Raw genomic sequence first — 18706 nt, 5'->3', positions numbered from 1 at the left:
TCCCCCCGCCCCCTCTTGTTGATGACGGCCAGTTTGCTGACAATCTATCCGGATTAGAAAATACACTAAGAAGGCATGTTTGTCACGTTTTACGGCCTCTGCAACGTGTTACGTGTGGTTTAATCCACATGGGATTGAGATTGCACATTTGTCAGCAACACGTATGTCAAAGGTGACACGCGGAAAGCCTTCGTTCTTTGATCGGGATGAAAAGGATGAACAGAAGCTCCATCACCGGGCCAAATTCGGCTTTGGAGGAGTTTTTCAAATAAAGAAAATCGTTTTCTTGGAAAATAAGAGCGTAAAGGTCGGTGGATGAATTCCGCCTGCATGTTTTGTTGGTTTAAAAAAACACGCTGCATGATTTTGGTAATCGTTTAATGGCAAACGAAAGCAGCAGAGCAGAAAAAAACAAATAGAAAAGAGATTTGTTAGAATCTTGCGCATTTGTTTGACCTCAACTGAAGACGGAAGCACTAAATATGAAAATGGGCCATAAATACAATTTGGTCCTTTGGGGAGGAACATGAGGAGCAAAAGTTGCTACTGCTGCCGTGTTGCTTTTTACATTGTTGCTGCCAATAAATATGTAAAAAGCCCAGCGTGTTACTTCGTCTGGTCGCAGAGTTTTTTTTTTTTTTTTTTAAAGGCACGTTACAAAAAGAGACCACGTCGACGTCCAAAGTTCTCTTGGCCAGCAGAAAGGCAGCGGTGAACTCGCTCACCATTTGTTTTCTGATCACACCAGAGAGTCGAGGCTGTCTGGCGTGGCGCTTTCGCCCCCTGCTGGCGTGACGGCGCCGTTGCGCTCCTGACGTGCGCCGCCGCCGCCGCTCTTCCATAGCCGGTGCTCTTCTCGGCCTCGGCGGGCCTCGTCGACTTGGTCTTGTTGACGTTCTTCTTGGGGCTCGTCCAGCACGCTCAGCAAGGCCTCGTACAGGAATTCCAAGTGCTCCTAAGCAGCAAATGGAAAAAATTGCAAAAAATTCTTCGCCATTTTCTATTCAAAAATGTCATTTTTGTCATGAAAACAAAAAAGTCGTTTTCAAAGTAAAACCTTTTTTTGTTGTTGCAATTTTACTATGAAAAAAGCAATTCCAATTTCCAGCCAAATCTGGATGTCAAACAAGTTTCTCTATATGTTTTTTAAAAAAGTGAACACGGCGGCGTACGCGCTTGCAGAAGGTGCCGGGCCTGGCGAGGTTGATCATCCTGGCCGCTCCGAAGACGTCGACGCGCCGTCCGTCACGGAGCTGGCCCATTAGAGACGAGAGCGCGCAGAAAGTCCCGGCGGTCACTCCGCCCGCTCTGCGCCAGCCAAAATGTCAACAGACTTTACTCGCAAAGGCGGGCGGGCGGGCGGCGGCAGGGGCGGCGTACCGGTCAAGGAGCACCACGGCCCCTCCCTCGGTGGGCGTTTCCTCCAGCAGCAGCCGTAGCAGCAGAAAGGTGTCGCTGATGGCGCGGTCCGGGTGGGGCCAGCGGGGGGCGCGGTACAGGCGCACCTCCGTCACAAAGTCGTCCTGAACGCACGCCATACGCCGCTTTCCACACCATTTGACCAAATTGCGCGGCGTACGCACCTGCGCGGCCCGCACGGCCACGTGCTGAACGAGCAGCGCGTCCTCGTTGGCCAGGCACAGCACCCTCTCGCACGTTTGAGTGACGGTCAAGTTCTGGCAGCGGAGCGGCTCCCCTTTGCCGGGCCAGAACACGCACGGCTCCTCCTCCTCCTCCTCTTCACCCTGTGCGCCAACAACAACAACAATCAGATCTATTTGTCCTTCGGGTTTAAACACGTTGAGTGTCATGTGACCTGAGCGCGCTCGGGTCCCGGCAGCGACACGATGACCCGCACGTCGTGCTCCCAAATCATCCTCCAGAAGTCCTTGAGGGTGCTTGGCAAAGGATTCTGGGTAATGATGAACTCCTTGCTCCTCCTGTAGCCCTGCCGCCATAATTGTCCGTTATCGTTGACGTAATCGACGTCGATTGCTCTACGTAACATAAGTTGTCCGTTTTGACCTTCGCTTTCCGATTGACTTAATCGAGCAGCCTTACCGTCACGTAGGCCGCGTTGATGTAATCGGACGTGTCGCCGGCGCACGGCGACAAACGCACTCGCGACCTCTCCGCTGCAAGAACGCCAATCGGGCGGAGCGGTTAGCGTTTGCATTAGCACGAGGCAAACGGCCGCCGGCTCACCCGGTAGCAGCGAGCCACTTCGGTTCTTTTGCCGGTTGTCGTCGTGAAGAGCGGTCGCGTCGTCGTCGTTTGCCGCTTGGGCGCTCAGCAGCTGCAAAGGCAAAGCGAACGTCAGGCTGGCATGTTAGCGTGGCGTGATGCGGTGGGGGGTTGAGCCGCGGCGTCACCTCCAGCTGCTGCTCCAGCGGCGTGCCGCCATCACGCAGCGGCGTCAGCAGCCGCCCCACGTAGGCGTGAAGGTCCGAGGCCGCCATCTCCGTGTCGCCGCACAAAATGGCCTCCGCCAAGGCGTCGTGGATGAACACGTACTGCTCCTGAAGGGGAAGGCAAGCGTGGAGCTTGGAACAAACAAAGAAGTGAAGAGCGGGCAAGGCGAGAAGGTGACCTGCGTCTGGACCAGGTAGTTCCTCTGCGTGCGGATGTGTCGGAGGAACCCGTCCACGTCCACGGCATCCTCGTGTCTCATCTGCCTCAGCATGCTGTCCAACACCACGTAGGTGCCCGTGCGGCCCACGCCGGCGCTAAACGCAAACGGGAATGAACACGCTCGCCCGGAGGCGCTTGGCGGCGGATGTGGAAAAACCTGCAGTGCACCACCACCGGGCCCATGTTTGCCGTCCTGGCCCGAGAAGAGCGGCGGATGAAGCTGAGGAGTGGCGAGGCGTGCTCGGGCACGCCCATGTCGGGCCACTGCGTGTAGTGGTACTGCGTGACTGCTCGCTCCCGGTCCCGCCTCTTCCCGGAAGCCTGCGGGCGGACGTGTCAGGGGGCGGGGCCAAAAGCAGAATGGCAAATCCGGTCTTGGCAGAAGGAACCTTTTTCATATCGGTGACGCTGAAGGTCCGCCGAGTGTAGTGGGCCAGCTCTCGGACGCTCTTGGGCGCCACCAGTAGGCCGCCGTAGTCCTCGGGCGCGTCGACGGGCCAGTAGCGCTCGCACTTCCTCTGAGGACGGACGGCAAACGCAAAGCTTTTGCACACTTGGGCTCATGTCAAGTTTGAACGGCCAAGTCTCAAGTTGGAGGCACAAGTGAGTCAAGTTGTCAGCCTCAGGCCTCCCTTCCAACTTGTTTCCACACGATGGCGGCACTCACGCGTCCCTTCTCCAGCAGGTTGGTGATCATCACGATGACGCCGACCTTCTGTTCCCAGATCATGCGCCAGAAGTCGTCCGTACTGGACTTGAGCGGCCCCTGTGCTGCGATGTAGGCGTGGCGCATCTTGAAGCCCTGCCGCGCACGGGAGAAGAAAAAAACACAAGAACAAGATTTGGCTCTCCAGCCAAACCTGCATTTGATTGCTTGAGCAATGACAACGTGGCTAATGACAAATGAGCTAACCGAGCGACGGGCAAACTTTTCAACCAAAGGCCGAAAGCGACGAGCGCGGGAAAAGGACGAGAAGGCGGCTCGGCGGATGTCTCACGTACGTCCACAAAGTTAGCGTTGATGTAATCCCGTCCGTTGTCGGCCGCCGTGAGTCGCACTCGAGTATGGTCGACTGAAAGGCAAAAAATCCACTTGGCTTGAGTTTGCAAAGAAGAAGGGCAAAAAAAGCCGGGGCTCCCACTGACAGGCCAGGATGTTGCTGTATCGGTTCTTGCCGTTGTTGTCGGGATGGCTGGACGTCTCCGAGGTCGTGGCCACGTCCGCCGCGCACGCCTGCACCTCCTCCCGCAGAAAAAAAAATAAAAAATTGGGTTGTGTCTTTAGGTCAGAGGTCAATGTGAGCTGCTGCTGCGCTTTTGAGTTGGCCGATTCCAAATATTGAAAATAAAGGCCGTAATGCAAGAAAACATGGCTCGGCGAACACGTCATCAGACAAACCAAACAGGCGCCTTTCAAAAATAAGTAAATCAATTATTTCAAATAAAAAAACAAAAGGCAGGAGGGACAAACGAGACAGGCGTGCAGGGGTGTGCATGCAAACGTTCGCCAGGAGGGGGCGTCTTACCTCGTAACTCTCTTTGAGGAGCTAGCGGGACAGGAGCAAGACAGGGAAGGCGGGGAGTGGGGTCGGGATTGATGGCGCAGCGTTTCCATGACAACACAAAACGGCAATCGATGTTGACACGAGGACGCACACGCACGCAGCAAAGGCCGTTGGCAAGAGAAAGTTGGAAGGCACCTCAAACTTGCGCTGAAATCCGCTGGTTCGGTGAAGCTCGGAGACGCGTTGGACAAAGTCTTGGACGGGGAGTGCGGCTTTTTCGTCTGGAAGGCAAAGCGCGAGTGAAACAAAGTCTTTTTTTTTTCCTTTTTTTGCATCGGCACTGAGGTTACCCGATGTGAACGCGGTTGCGTCGGCGGCAAGGCGCGGGCGGGCGCTTTCGTCCACGTAGAAATGCGCCGTCTGGAAACACAACCTGCGGCCCAAAGTGGCACATTTTTTCCCGAGCGCTTCATTTGAAAAATGACAGACGGTGTAAGTTTGGAAGGAGCTCACCTCCAGTAGAGCAGGATGCCAACCAGGACCAGGAGCCCGAGGCCCGTGAGCGTGGAGATGACGGCCAGGGGGACCAGCGCCTTCCTCTCGCCCTCTCTGACCGAGCCCACTCGGGATTCGTGGCTGCTGTCGCTCACGTCTGCGCACACACGTACCACGCCGTTAGCGCCCGACCCAAGATGACGCTCGACGACGGAGGAAACGCGAGTCGGCGTCCCGAGTTGCTTGGCGTCCCGAGTTGCTTGGCGCCCCGAGTTGCTCGGCGCCGACGCATCGCAGCAAAGAAAACGATCAATCCAAGAAAGAAGCTCCGTCGGAAGAAGTTTCAGTGGGAAGATCAAGTAGTCAAGCATGAAACGATGAAGATGATGATGATGATGAGAACACTTCTACGCGGCAATTTTGGAGGACAGCATTGGGAATTTCCTGAACGGCCGCTGAGCAGCTGCTTTCATCCTTTTGTGTTATGTATGGATGATGTCACGGATTCATTTGTGCTTTCTCGTAACAGCACAGTTTGTCTGATTTCATGTCGTTTCTTTTCGGAGGTGTAGTCGTACGCGCTTTGTTTTTTGACACAGAATGTGTTTGTCTACAATTTCTTCTCCTCAATGGTTTGGCTTGCTCTTGCTTTCTATTGGTGACTTTCTCCCTCGGATGCATGCTGGGAAGATGACTAGATGACTGATGGAATGTCGACCAGAGTGGATTCGGAAGGCGGCAGGGGTCGTCACGTCGCTCGTCTCGACTACGACCGAGCGGACTCTTCTCCCGTTACCTGCCACTGGCTCCTCCTCTTTTCCCCACTCGCTCTGGGTTCGCTCAGGAATGCTGAAGTCCGAGGAGCCGTCGCCGTCGAGCGGGTTCTCGGCCTGACCCGAGCCGCTGTCCTCGGGGAAGATAGGCGCGGGGACCGCGATTACGCTCGGCAAGGCGGCGCTCGCTCGCCCGGACCCGGCGGCGCTCCCGCTCCCGCCGTCAAAAAAGAAAGCCGAGGAGACGTCGTCCAAATCTCCGTGCGTCTGTCCGGATCCTAAAGTGACGGGATCCGTGGAACGAGGAAGGGCGCTCTCACCCGAGGCCGACGGCGGGATGCTGTCCCGCTCCTGATCTACGTCGGACTCCGAGACACCGGGTGGCGTGGGGACGGAAGGCGGCCGTGCTGACGAGGCGGGCTCGGTTGGGAGGGCTGCAACGGAAACGGGCGGGCCGCTGTGAGTGGCCGGCAGGAAGGAGGGTGCCGGCGAGGAGGGCGAGAGCAGAACCACCGGGCGGCTAGAAGCCGCCCCAGAAAAAGAGCTGGCACCCAAAGAACTCATAAGGAGAGCCGCACCGAGACCCAAAGTCGAGGTCCCAAGGGGGACGAGCGGCGAGGTGTGGGGCCAGGATACCGAAGGCTCCAGGGAGCAACCGCATATGGTGTCGGAAAAGCCCGATTCGGGCGGGAAGGAGTCAGGCGTGCCTTCTGTTCCGTACCCCAAGAATTCGACAAACGACGGCATCAGGCCCGGAGTGGCGGCCGGAAGAGGAGGATTGCTCGAGAACAGAACCGACGGCTGCAAAGCGGGGCCGAGGGACAGCGATTCCTCGGACGCTCCCGATTCCGACACCTCGGTGGAGTCACCCGAAGAGAAAGACGCCAAGTCACCGGCAAAAGAGAAACCGGGACGAGAAACGGGGTCTCGGCGAGGCGGCGGGGCGGTGCCGGCGCGCCGCCCGACGGACGGGGAGATCGTCCTGAACTGCGGCAACTCGGTGTGGTCGGCCCGAGAGAAAGACGCAGAGTCGTCAGCGGAAAAGGCGGCAGGTTGGGAGTTGGGAGAAGCAGGGATTTGGTGAGGCAGCAGGACCGGTGTGGAACAAGGGCTGAGCTCATGCAAGCGGGCGGAGGGGATAGACCAGGGGGTGGCTTGGGGGTCTGCGGCACCATACAGAAGGGAAGAGGGGGACCAAGAGGCGGGGAGGACAGCGAGGCGCTCACCCTCGGACAGCGGAGGCATGGTCGGCAAAAGAACGTGGCTCCGCCAAGACTTTGTGCTTGAAAACTGAGGCATGCTGGGCGTTGTAGACCCTCGCGGGGGAGATGCCCCTGGGGGCTCACCCTGGACCTGGACCACGTCATCGTCACCACCACCACCACCATTTCCGGTATTTACTGTTTTGGGTGTGCTCTGCCCTTGGCGTGGGTCCATTTGGACGGACGACGTTGTGATGATTTGGTCGCTAGGACGGGTCAGGTCTGTGGCCATGCTCTTAGTGTTGGTCATGCTTGTATTCTTGTTGAGTGGTTTCATCAAGGTCGCCGTTTGGTTCTTTGCCTGTTTGTTTGGAGTCGTGGTATTCATGCTTGTGGTCTTGTGCGTGGTCTCTGTCACCAGCCCGGTCTTGGTTGTGGTTTGCTTTGTCGCTGGGGTCGCGTTTGTGCTTTTGTTCAGTGGCCAGCTCATGCGTGTAGTCTTGTTTGCAGTCGGCTCTGAAGACATTTCCGTCGTCATATTCATGCTTGCGGTCTTGGTCTCTGGCGTGGTCATGATTTGGCTTGTCGCTGGGGTCGCGTTTGTGCTTTTGTTCAGTGGCCGGCTCATGCGTGTAGTCTTGTTTGCAGTCGGCTCTGAAGACATTTCCGTCGTCATATTCATGCTCGCGGTTTTGTTTGTGGTCTTGGTCGCTGGCCTGGTCATGGTTTGGTTTGTTGCTGGGGTCGCGCTTGCAGTTGTGTTCAGTGGCCAGCTCATGTTTGCAGTCTTGTTTTCAGTCGGGTTTGAAGACATTTCCGTCGTGGTATTCAGGCTTGCGGTCTTGTTTGTGGGCTCGGTCGCCAGCCCGGTCATGGTTACGGTTTGGTTTGTCGCCGGGGTGGTGTTGGTGGTCTCGTTCACGTCTGTGTTCTTCAGTGGCCAGGTCATGTTTGAAGACATTGCTGTCGTCGCGTTCATGCTTGCGGTCTCGGTCACGGTCACGTTTGTTGCTGGCCTCTGGACGGCGGTGGACTTGATCGTGCTCGTGTTCATCGGCTGGCCCGTGACGGCGGTGGACTTGATCGTGCTCGTGTTCGTTGGCTGGCCCGTGACGGCGGTGGACTTGATCGTGCTCGTGTTCGTTGGCTGGCCCGTGACGGCGGTGGACTTGATCGTGCTCGTGTTCGTTGGCTGGCCCGTGACGGCGGCGGACTTGATCGCGCTCGTGTTCATTGGCTGGCCCGGGGTTGTCTTCTCCGGTGCAGTCACCGCTGTGGTCCTGTTCATCCAGTCAAAGGTTGTTTTTGCGGGGGTGCTCATTGGATTGCTTGTCCCATTTGAGGGAACACCTTCACCCCCATTCGGTGCTGTCGAATTTGGGCCCGCTTTGCTGTTTTGGGAGAACTTTGGCCTGACCCCGCCCTGACTGTCTCTCGTGTTTGCATACTGAGGAGTCGTAAACGAGGACCCGGCGGAGCCTCCCGGTGGCCGACTGGAGGTTGAGTCTGCCTTGGTGGGCGGCACGGCGTGTTGGCCGGGTTCTCCCAAAGTCGGGCTCGCGGGCGCTTTGGCGGTAATCCAAACACCATTGTAATCTTCCGTTTGCGCAGGTCCATTGAACCATGGATCCGGTGGCTCTTCCTCCCCCTAGTGGTAAGAAAGATAAGGAACATTTGACATTGTTTGTTTCCAATTCAATGGCGCTAATTTAGCACAAAAAGGGATTGGAATCCGTTGAAGAAATACATTCTGACTTACCTCATCGTCAAATTGGTTGGAATCTGGGATCAGAGCATCCCCTGGAAGAAAAGAAGAGCACAAAATCAGACGAAAGAAAGTTTGGCCTCATTTTTGTCCAAGCACAAGTGAGGCGGGCGGGCAAGCCATACTGCCCACAACAGGAAGGGAGAGGCAAAACTGGCTTTTGCTCGGGCAACTGGATCACACAAAAAGAGAGAGTCGAGCGCAATGCTCTGGGAATGGTCGGGAAATGGCCAAGGAAAATGGCAACGTGACCTTTCCATGCTCCAAGTAGATGCTCAGCTCATGCAAGCGAGGGAGAGAGAGCAAAGCCAAGCCAAGCGCATTTGCAGCAAAGGCTTTTCTGCTTGCTCGCTCGCTTGCTTGCAGGCAGGCGGGCGGGCGGGCCGCTTTCACATTTGGACTCCGCCCGTCCGCCCGCCCGCCGCCACGCAAAAAAACCCAAAAAGCTTTCCTGCAAATGCGCCCGTGGCACACGGTGGGAGGGAAGGGGCCGACATCGCTTCTTACCTGGCGCGTCAAACTGCTTTCAGAAGCTTGAAGTGACCTTTTAGCAATTTAGCTGTATCTGTGTGTGTGTGTGTGTGTGTGTGTGATGACCTACATGTCATGCCTCTACAACAGTGATTGTGGTGGAGCCACAGCTTGAAGGTCCACAAAATAATTTGCAGTTCATGGTTAGTTGGCATTGATAATAATTGCCACACGCACACACACATGAACACATCTTCAACATGTCATACGACAACTTATTCAGTTCCACTCTTGTGTTTATTTGGTGTCAAGATTGTAAGGGGCTGGCTTACTACAACAAATGAAAAAGGAAACAAGTTTGGTGGCACAACAAGTTCAACCGCTAAGTCAAGGAGACGGACGGGACTCCATTGGAGATTTGCTGGCGCTTACCCGGGCCATCGGCGGGCAGGGTGAAGGTCAGCGGGTCGCTGAGGCGTCCGTAAAGGCCGTTGGCGCACAGCGCCACCACCTGGAGCTCGTAGGTGCGATTGGCCAGCAGCTCGTCCAGGATGGCCCCCTGGTGGCCAGAAACAGTAGTTGACTTTGCCGCCCTTCCAAAGTTGGAGAGCTGAATTTCCGGCTCACCACATCCTGGTCTCCGTCGGTCAGATACTCCGAGGGCGCGGCGTCCTCGCCGTCCTCGGCCATCTTGTAGCTGACCGAGTACCTCTCGATGGCGGCGTCGTAGACGGCCCGCGGCCGCTCCCACGTCACCAGCAGACTGCTCAAGTTGTAGGCGGCCGCCTCAACGTTCTCCGGCTCCGAGCTGCACACTGACGGAAATGTCACGGTTGACCCAAACCTTTTTGCAAATTCTTCCTCGAGTACGTTTCATGAACAGTACTCTTGCCAATGTGAAATTGCCAATGGACAAGTGTTTCCAGCTCCAACCGCTAGAGGGCAGAGTGAGTCCACACAATATTCCGAATCTTTTTTTTACATCCACACAAAACGGGCCAGAAAAATGTCACCATACGTCACATTTGATTGCTTTTAAAAACAACCTAGACAAATATCTCTTTTCAAATGTAAAAAGACACACTGAAGTTGTCCAGTTGTATTGCTGGACAGACTGGGCCAGCGCCGCCGCCGCCGCCACTAATGACTCGTGCGTTAGTGTGTCAGGGCGATCCATTTGTTTCATTACAAATTATCGAGCAGAACCAGCAGGAAATGTCAATGTTTCCTCCCGCCTTTATTTGGGTCAGCGAGTGTCTATTCAGGTCATGGTAGATTCTGTTTTGCTTATCATCTATGTGGCTTCGGAGATGTTCTGCTTTGGTCCACAGAGGTGCTGTTAGGGTCACGAGAGGCTTTATTGGGGTCTCTGCAGTTTGGTGTGTTTTGCTTTGGCTAGTAGAGGTTCTGCTCATGTTCATAGTGGTTCTGCTTTGACAATTGAAGTAATGAAAGTTCTGTTCAGCCAATAAAGGCTTTTTAAAAGAGGTTCTGTTCAAGCGACCCAGGCTTGATTCGGGTCAATGAGATCCAGATTGACATGTGAAAGTCCAATCTTGTTTTTTTGTCAAATCTGTTTGGTTTGGCGGCGGCGGCTCCTACAAGCGCTACCCGGGTCGCGTCGTCCGTCGGGTACCTGGTGTGAGGAGCTCCTCGGTGCCGGTGTAGGAGGAGAAGACCTGACCCATGAAATTGCGCTGCTGGTCCCGGAAGTTGTTCTGCAGGTAGTCCATCAGCATCACGTAACCCGCCTGCTGCATGGTCATCACCTCACAGAAGGTCTCCAGCTGGACCGCCACAACACGTGAGCGAGCCGGTCGTGGGCTACCTAGCTACCGAGCCGCGTGGTCGCCTCTCACCTGCCGGGCCGAGATGGGGACGGTGTTCTTGAAGACGATCCACTCCACCGTTTCGCTGCAAGGCGGCGTGGTCAGCGAGCCGTTGTAGATGAAGTACTTGTCCGTGGAGTCGGGCAGGAGGGCCCGCGGCGCGAAGGGCGCCACCTGGGCGCTTTTACCTGCACAAGCACATTTGGATCCGGTTCTAGCACGGATTTGGAAAGGAAGCCAGCGTATCTGGTACCGTATCTGCTGACGCTGTCGACGGCGTCGATGACGGGGGCAAAGTTGGCGTTGTCCTCCTCTGCGATGGCCTGCCACCAACAAACGAGGGAAAACGTTAGCTTCCATGCTAATGAGTTAGCATCCGTTCGTTTCTCTGCACAGGTTCCAGGAAAGCTGAAGCCTTTTCAGCTCCTCGATGTTCTATTTGCTGTGGGCCGTAGTGTTCTGTTCTGGCTCTGGTTCTGCTTTAGCTTGGGTTCATCGAGGTTCTTTTTTGAAGTGGTCGAAACAAAAGAATTCTTTTTGTTTGTTTGCTTGCTTCAGGCTGCTTCTTGCGTCGCCACCGGTCGCAGCACGCCAAGGCGGCCCCGGCCGGGCCCAGTTGACGCGCTGATCAACAACACGCGGGGGGGGGGGGGGGAAAGCAAGCTGGTCGAAAGCAGATGTTGATGCTTGTGAGTCACGAGCGCAAAAAGGCCGCAAGCAAGTATTGACGTGTCAGGTGAAGGGAAGCCGCCACTTTCTTTGGCAGCTTCTTGCACACACCTACCTACCTCCCTACCTACCTAGCTAGCTAGCTCGCCACCTACCTACCTCAAAGAGCACCGCCAGAGCTGTGAGGCGTCCTCCAGACTTGAGGCTTTGCTGGAAGGAGTCAAAGCGCTGCGGCTCAAAACAGTAAATCTGCATCTGGGAGGAAAGAAAGCAAAAACGAGAGCCGCTCCCTCGGTGCCCACCACGGCGTCCTTGCGCTTCCCCGGCGGCCGGCCTCACCTCCAGGGGGAACTTGACGCCATCCAGGCTGTGCTCGGAGCCCTCCGAGGAGGCGTTGCAGCGCCCCCAGTGGAAGGTGATGCGCCCCGCCTTGAACTTTGAAGCCAGGCCGCCGCCGCTGACGTGGAAGTCGCCGTCCACGTCCAGCGCCACTGAACACAACACGGCGCTTTAGACGCCAAACGGGCCCAAGCATCTTGCGAGAGCGCCGTAAATAAATAAAGAGCCAAATAATAATGTCATCATCAAAAATGGGTCCTCGCTCTGCAAACATTGACTCAAGGTGAAGCCAATTGAGTTGCGTCGACGGCTATCTTTGTCCTGAGCCCAAAGATGCAAACATTGGCCTTTCTCTTTTTTAAAAAAAGACCAAAAGGTGTCGTTCAAGAGCGGACGGGATGGGACCAGACGGGTCCACTTTTGCTCGACAATCAGCGTTATCGCGTTTCACGCCACTTGAAAAGAAAGCATCCACAAAAGCCGCTCAATGGGATCCGAAACGTGAGCCCGGCGGCAAGGAAGGAAGGAAGCAAGCTTCTTGTAACGTTCTCTTTTACATGGCCGCAACATGAAAGGATTGAAAGAACCTTTACGGCTAACCGCATCACACCACCTGCGCTAGCAAACAGAACAACAATTCACAAAGCGCTCGGCTGATGAATGGACAAGACTTGAAGGCTAAGCCGAGACAAAATAAGAGAAGCCGAGGGCAGAATCACGTTTGCCGGCATCAGGGCGGCGAATGCAAAGCTAGCGCCGCTAGACACCATTTGGCCTTGGCCGCACTCTCGTGGAGATGAACCAAGGCCGGCACGGCACCCCCGTTTGGGTCTGCGAGCCTACAGCAGGCCTGGCGCTTACCGGTCTTGCCGTCGTTCTTGATGGTGGTGCGCCGGCCCGTCAGGTTCTCCCAGCCGTCCAAGCGCAGGTGCTGGTAGCGCAGCTCCACCCGGGCCAGGTTCTCCTCCACGTCGATGGGCGACTGCTTGGCGTTGCTGCACGACGGAAACTTCTTGGCCCAGTTGTTCTGGTTCAGCGTTCCTACAAGGCCAGTGGGGGAATCATTTCCAAACATTTGGCATCTCACTTTTCCAATCTGCCTTTCTTACCGGCGTACGACCAGTCCATGTCCTCGGTGAACTTGCGCTGGTTCCTGTACGTGTAGGCTCCCGCTGCGAGACACAAACGAGCACCTTGAAAGAAAAGTCCTTCCTTCAAGCGGTGAGTGCACTTCTTCTCCAAATTTGAGATTTTCTTCCAAAGTACACAATTACTTTTGCCATCTCTGCTGCTTCAATGAGTAGTCCGCCGCCGCCGCCGCCGCCGCGCTCGAGGTGCTCTCGCTCCCGCTCTTTTGGTGTTTCTACACAAAGTTGACCCGAGAGAGCGGTGCTGACGCAACGCAGGCCGCCGGGGCGCTTTTATTTGATGATGATTGCTAGCGGCTGTCCCGCCGAAGCCCTCTCTGGGCTCCAACTTGTCTGCTGCCGGCTGCAAAATGTTTAGAAAGAGGAGCAACGCTTCCACGAAGAGGCTAATTGTTAGCCTGTGTTTTTTTTTTTCTCGACCTTCTTTTTTTTTTTTTTTTTTTTTTTTTCCCTTCTTCTCCTGTGCGTTTCCTAGTCTAGTAGCATGTTGCACTGGCTTACACACTTTCTAATTGTACATTTGACGTTTGCTTTGACTATCAGTCCGATCCGGGAGCGACCACTGTACTTTTGCCCGTGATGCCGTTGGCTTTAGGATTGGGGCTGGGGGTGCGAGTGGGCATGCGGCCTAATCCTCTTATTCAGCCAGCGCCGGCAGGGGGGCGGCGCGGCGCGGCGTGGCGGCAGCACTCACACATTCAATTTCACAGGGCCAGACTCCCGTGGAATCCATTGGACTCTTTCACAAAACGAAAAACACAAAAAAACGCCCCCCCCCCCCCCCCCCCCCTTTAAAGAAAGTGGATTTAGACCCCCGGCAACTCCAGCGTGTAAAAACACGACCCTGGCACAGCAAACAAGAAGCGTGACCGCATTGGACATAGTGAAGCCCGTCCGTTCAACGGAAGCGGCAACACGTCATGAGTGAGCGCATCAAACGGGCGCAGCGCCGAGTCGAGTCGACGCTCGGCGTACAATCGCCCTCAGGCGGACGTGCATCTGTGATCAATACTCAACGCTGGAATCCTATCCAACATCTGCCGGAGCCAAAACAAAAGAGTCAAAGCGGCGCTAGCTCGTGATTCACCGCCCCAACTCCAGAGCGAGGACGGCAAATCAAAGTCGGGCCCGCACACGGCGCCGCCGCCGCCAGGCGTCCGGATGCACGGGCCTAGAAATACGGCGCCGGCCAGCGTAAAAGCTGGCAGCCATCCGTCAGACGCCCTGGGCTCTTCTCTATAAATGGACATGAAGAGCACCGCTGCGCCCGCCCGCCCGCCCGCCGGCCCTAAAAGGAGGCCCGGGGAACATTTCGCCAGGAATGTCTTCTCCGCTCAGGACAAACAAAACAAAAAGAAGTGAGGATGGATGGAAACAAGGCAAGGAAGGAAGGAAGGAAGGAAGGAAGGAAGGAAGGAAGGAAGGAAGGAAGGAAGGAAGGAAGAGATGCTTGGATGGATGAAAGAAAAAAAGGATGGCCAGATGGATGAAAGAGAAGGATGGAAAGAAAGAAAGTGGGACAGGACGGAAGAATGAAAGGAAGCACGGACGATCAAAAGTGCTGTCAATCAAAGGCCACCACAGCAAAGTTTGTCTCGAGAGGAACCCGCGGGGAACCGCTGCCATCATCTTCGTTTGCCCCCCCCCCCCCGCCCCCACCTCGGACTATTTTAAGGCGCCACCTAATTGGATGGCGCAGATGAGGGACGATGTGGCGCTTTGTCCTTCTTCCACCTTGACACACTTGCCCCCCCCCCCCGTCCCCTGCCTCCCTCGTTAACGGAGCTCTGCATTTAGCTAGCCGCTCATTTGCTTGGAGCGACCGTTTGGGGCAGCTAGTAGCAATCAGCGCAAAACACGACGACGAATGAAGGAAAGGAATCGACACCGGCGCGCTCGACGGGCAACCGCTGCGTGTCTGCGGTTTACTGCCCCCGTGTGGCCGAGGCGTGCGCAGCAGGAGGAGCGACACAATGCCCATGAAAAAAGTGGCTCAAGCTGCTGAAAATGTTTATATTCAAAGAAATGATGTCATCACCATCGTTCTGTCACGACAGCTTTCGCGCTATTATGGGATGCGCCGCTAGACAGCCCCCGAAAGAAAGCCGCGGCCCCCCCCCCCCTCCCTCATCAATTACAGCAAGTCGCGGGGATTCGGAGGGCGAAGGTGGCCGAGTGCCAGGAGGACACCGGCAAAGACGAGATGCCGCTTGGCCGACCCAAACGCTCTCAGCGGCTCTCATCGCTCACACGGGAGACAAATGAGGATTAAAAACATGAAGGGGGGCGGGGGGGGGTGAATGTGCGAGGCGGGATAAATGTGGGGCAACGCCACGATGGAAGGAGAGAACCGAGGCGGCGTGAAAAGGAGGAAAGAAAACGAGAGTTTAAGAGCAGCCGGCAGAAAAGGGGCCCAAAAGTTGCCCTTCACAAACATTCGACAAGGAGACAAATGCCACCAGCACTTCCTCCAGTCTTTCAAACGGAAATGGAACGCTGCCACAACTCGGAGGGAAAAGAAAATCAAATCTGCATCATTTCATCGCTATGGGAATAGAGCGCTCAAATTTGTTGAACTAGAAGCAAACAGTCGGAGCACAAAGTGCTAGTTCGAAAAAAAAAAATAGTAGGCCAATGAAAAGGTTGCGCGTTGAGGCCTTTGACCGGCCGACCATCTCCGCCTCCTCCCATCACTTGAGTTTTGTGACGGCGTCTTTGGGACAAATGATGGTGCCGTCATGCTTAAATGCTGAAATGCCTCCCGCGTCACCCCGTCTTTTCTCAAAGACACCCCCCCCCCCCCCCGTCTGCTACTTGTCCTAAAGAAATCTCCACTGTGACAACATCATCCGGGCCCAAAGAAGGACGCCGGGACGACACCACACAGACAGCGGGACGGATGGCAGAACGCAAATGGCCCATGGGACAGACGGATGATGAGACGATGGGACAGACGCTGGGAAGGCCAACGGAAGAAGCAGCGAGACGGACCACCGGATAGACAGGGTGGACGCCGGATTGACCATTTGTTGAGCAAAAAAACTCCAGAATGAATGGCTCAATATTGAAGACAATTTCAAAAGCATGAGCAACGAGAAACGGCAGATTGACAATTTCTTGAGCAAAAAAAAATCCACAATAAATGGCTCACTCTTTAAGACCATTTCAAAAGCATTAGCAAAGAATGTAAACTTTGCCGACGGCAAAATGATGAAAGGCGCTATTGTCTCGCTTGGCACGAATGGGAAACAAGTCCGGACAACCGACGACGATCCCTTTGAAAACACCTCTCCACTTCTGTACGCTACTTTGTTCTCTCCCAATCGCGCGCACGCTGCCCCCTGGTGGCCGGCTGACCTCTGCTTGAGAAAGTGGCGATACCGCGTGTCGCCGACAATCGGGTTCGTTCAATCGTGCCGGCCAAAATCATGACCGGGATTCAAATTCAACGCAGTACCTTTCACTCCGGTTGATTAGGATTTTTTTTAATGACCGATTTTGTCACCGTTTTTCGGGGGACCAAGTAGGTGCACTCTACAAAAGAGTAAAAGGAACAAGTCAGTGGTGGGGAAGGCGGCCAGCGTGGGGGAAGCAAGGAAGGAGGGAAACCAAATATGCCAAAGAACCTCCAAAAGCAAAGTCGCTGCTGGCGCGCCAACAAAAGCCTTCTTCACACGCCTTTGCCAAGTTCTCGCCTAATCTCGCTCGCTCCAAAAGGAGGCGGCCGAGCGCGCCGGCAGCGGCGGCTGAGAGCCCGAGCGCCTCCGACATGAGAAGCGCCTCCGACATGGGCAACGCCTTCGACGGCTCGCCAGATTCAGGACGTGCGCAAAATTGCACATACAAGGCTGGAGAAAGTGGAGATTTCAAATGAAAGCTTCCAAGCGAGAAGCAACTTGGAACGCAGCCACCATTACTGGCTGAAGTGAAATGTTGACTTTGAGCGAGCGCACTGCTCGTGGCTGCTTTTCAGATCCACTTGAGCTGACTTGAGTGAGTGCAGGTTCAAGTGCCACACATGCATGCTGACCTTGTTGGAGCGTCAAGAAGATGTGCAGCGCGACCTGCAGCCTGCAGGCGTCCATGTCTGCCTGCCTGCCTGCCTGCCTGCCGGGGGGACGGCGGGGGGACCGGGAGCACTTGACGACTGGAACTTGGCGGCAGAGCGGAGCGGAGCGACCTTTACAGCGCGTCCATGACGCTCCGAGCTTTCGCTGCGCGCCCACTCGCGATGCGTCTTCTCTTTTCTTCTCTTCTCTTTTTGTCTGCTTCTCCTCCGAGGACACAAGCCGTCTGCTTGCTCTCTCTCTCTCTCTCCAGTCGTTGTGTCAACGGGTCCAGGACGCGACTGCGTGCACCGCCCCCCTGCGCGCACACGACGACACGCACCTCGCAGCAGCTTGTCTTTTTTTTTTTTTTTTTTTTTTCCCTCCCTCCCCCGTTTCAGGATGTTTGGATTCAACATTCGGCACGCACAATTAGAAATGTGATTTGTGAAAGCAGGCAACCAAACACAAAGCGACTGATGGATGGGACGATGAGCTGGAGAGGAAAACTTGACGAGTTGACATGAAGGCAACGTACATATTTCACAATGCACATATTATTATGGGATGGAATGTGAGTGCCGCCTGTCAATCAAGTGAAAGTCAGGTGGAGCTGGAAAATCCTCCACATTAAAAGTGCATGTAGACAAACAGGGAAAGCCAACAGATTTGTGTGTGACCTTTGACCCGGACACCCCCCCCCTTCCCCCCCTCCTTTGTGCCTTTCACCTCACCCCGAAATGAGCCTAAAAGAGCAGCAGTGACCCAGGAGTCACAATTCACTCAACTCCCCCTGTATGTGCGTGTCTTTATGAATGTATCCATGATATATTCGTTTATGTTTTTACTTGGGTTCTTTGGCTGTATTTCATGGTTATTTGTGCATTCTTTTGATGTCGCAACATATTGCTGTACGTATCGATGTGTACGATTATTGAATGTGTTCATATATTTCAGTTGGTTTGTGGTATTTATTTGTGGCTGTATATGTTGCCGGTTGGGGCGCCAAAAGTGTTTTCCAACTTTTTTTTTTTTCCTCTTTGAGTGTGCAAAGATTTTCCAAGTTTAAAGCAACGAATATATTTGCATAATTTACGATGGATTATCTGTAATTTATGCAAAAACTGCTTTCCACTTGTTAGCATCAATGTTCACAAGGGGGGTGCTGGGGATCGGTGAAGGGGGGTAGATAAACTTTGTGCCCCCCCTCTCAAAAAGAAAAAAAAAAAGAAGAACCGATTTGAGCAGACGTGGATGTCATCAGCTTTTATTATTGAGAAACGCAAAGTTCTTTTCTCCTCAAGCTCCGCCCGCTCCATCACGCATGAGCGGCCGGCGCTGCGGTTACCACGGCGACGTCTCCAAACCCTCTTGACACTTGATGTACTTGTAGTATTCGGCAACAAATTAAAAAAATAATGTCTATTTTTTTTCAATGTATTCCTTTGTATTGCATTGTTGCAAAAACTCAAACTATTTGTTAATTGTTACTGTTAGCTTCATTGCTAACCTACGGGCCCTTTTTGATGAGTGAAAAGATTTTTCGAATGTGTTGCATATTTCATCAACTCATCACCATCACCTCACCACTGCTAAGCTAATGTGCTAATGTTAGTCTAAATTTGAGCATAGATGCAGATCATGAATGTGCAACACACTCACAAGGTAAGATAGCGAATGTTAGCCTCGTTGCTAACATCCACTGTTAAGATATTTTTTGTGTACACTTTGTCAAGTGTTGCTAATGTTATTTCCAAAAGTGACGAGGCGTCCTTCCCTAACACTAAACGGACACATTTTGACTTTTGTTTGCTTTTTCTGGTTTCTGGTAGT

The 18706-nt window shown here is 54.4% G+C and overlaps 1 protein-coding gene and 1 long non-coding RNA gene across 10 annotated transcripts; one reads left to right on the top strand and one right to left on the bottom strand.

Annotated features, from left to right (window-relative positions):
- Positions 1-361: 361 nt before the first annotated feature.
- On the bottom strand, positions 362-17215 carry LOC133157154 (receptor-type tyrosine-protein phosphatase zeta-like). 9 transcript variants are annotated; one of them, XM_061283454.1, is made up of 32 exons: positions 16858-17214; positions 12954-13170; positions 12789-12851; positions 12541-12720; positions 11680-11831; positions 11500-11595; positions 10925-10994; positions 10702-10859; positions 10479-10629; positions 9470-9657; positions 9275-9401; positions 8366-8406; positions 6631-8254; positions 5428-5838; positions 4650-4788; positions 4487-4569; positions 4332-4417; positions 4158-4178; positions 3778-3874; positions 3634-3704; positions 3299-3433; positions 3021-3149; positions 2789-2952; positions 2591-2726; positions 2373-2519; positions 2206-2296; positions 2062-2135; positions 1817-1948; positions 1584-1745; positions 1381-1523; positions 1173-1308; positions 362-955 (listed from the first exon to the last, which is right to left on the bottom strand). In XM_061283454.1, exons 3-32 carry the CDS (start codon positions 12805-12807, stop codon positions 740-742), a joined length of 5379 nt encoding a protein of 1792 aa, XP_061139438.1. In that variant the 5' UTR covers positions 12808-12851; positions 12954-13170; positions 16858-17214; the 3' UTR covers positions 362-739. The 9 variants fall into 9 exon arrangements, with proteins under 9 accessions (XP_061139438.1, XP_061139434.1, XP_061139436.1 ...); XM_061283450.1 differs by lacking the exon at positions 12954-13170 and having other exon boundaries at positions 3778-3871; positions 16858-17215; XM_061283452.1 differs by lacking the exon at positions 12954-13170 and having other exon boundaries at positions 3778-3865; positions 16858-17215.
- Positions 3093-3999, top strand: LOC133157190 (uncharacterized). The gene is made up of 2 exons (XR_009714950.1): positions 3093-3234; positions 3314-3999. It is a non-coding gene; the product is annotated as an uncharacterized LOC133157190 (long non-coding RNA).
- Positions 17216-18706: the final 1491 nt, after the last annotated feature.

This window comes from Syngnathus typhle, linkage group LG7 (genome assembly GCF_033458585.1).
Source record: "Syngnathus typhle isolate RoL2023-S1 ecotype Sweden linkage group LG7, RoL_Styp_1.0, whole genome shotgun sequence".
Lineage (NCBI taxonomy): Eukaryota > Metazoa > Chordata > Actinopteri > Syngnathiformes > Syngnathidae > Syngnathus > Syngnathus typhle.
This window is presented reverse-complemented; position numbering and strand designations above follow the sequence as displayed.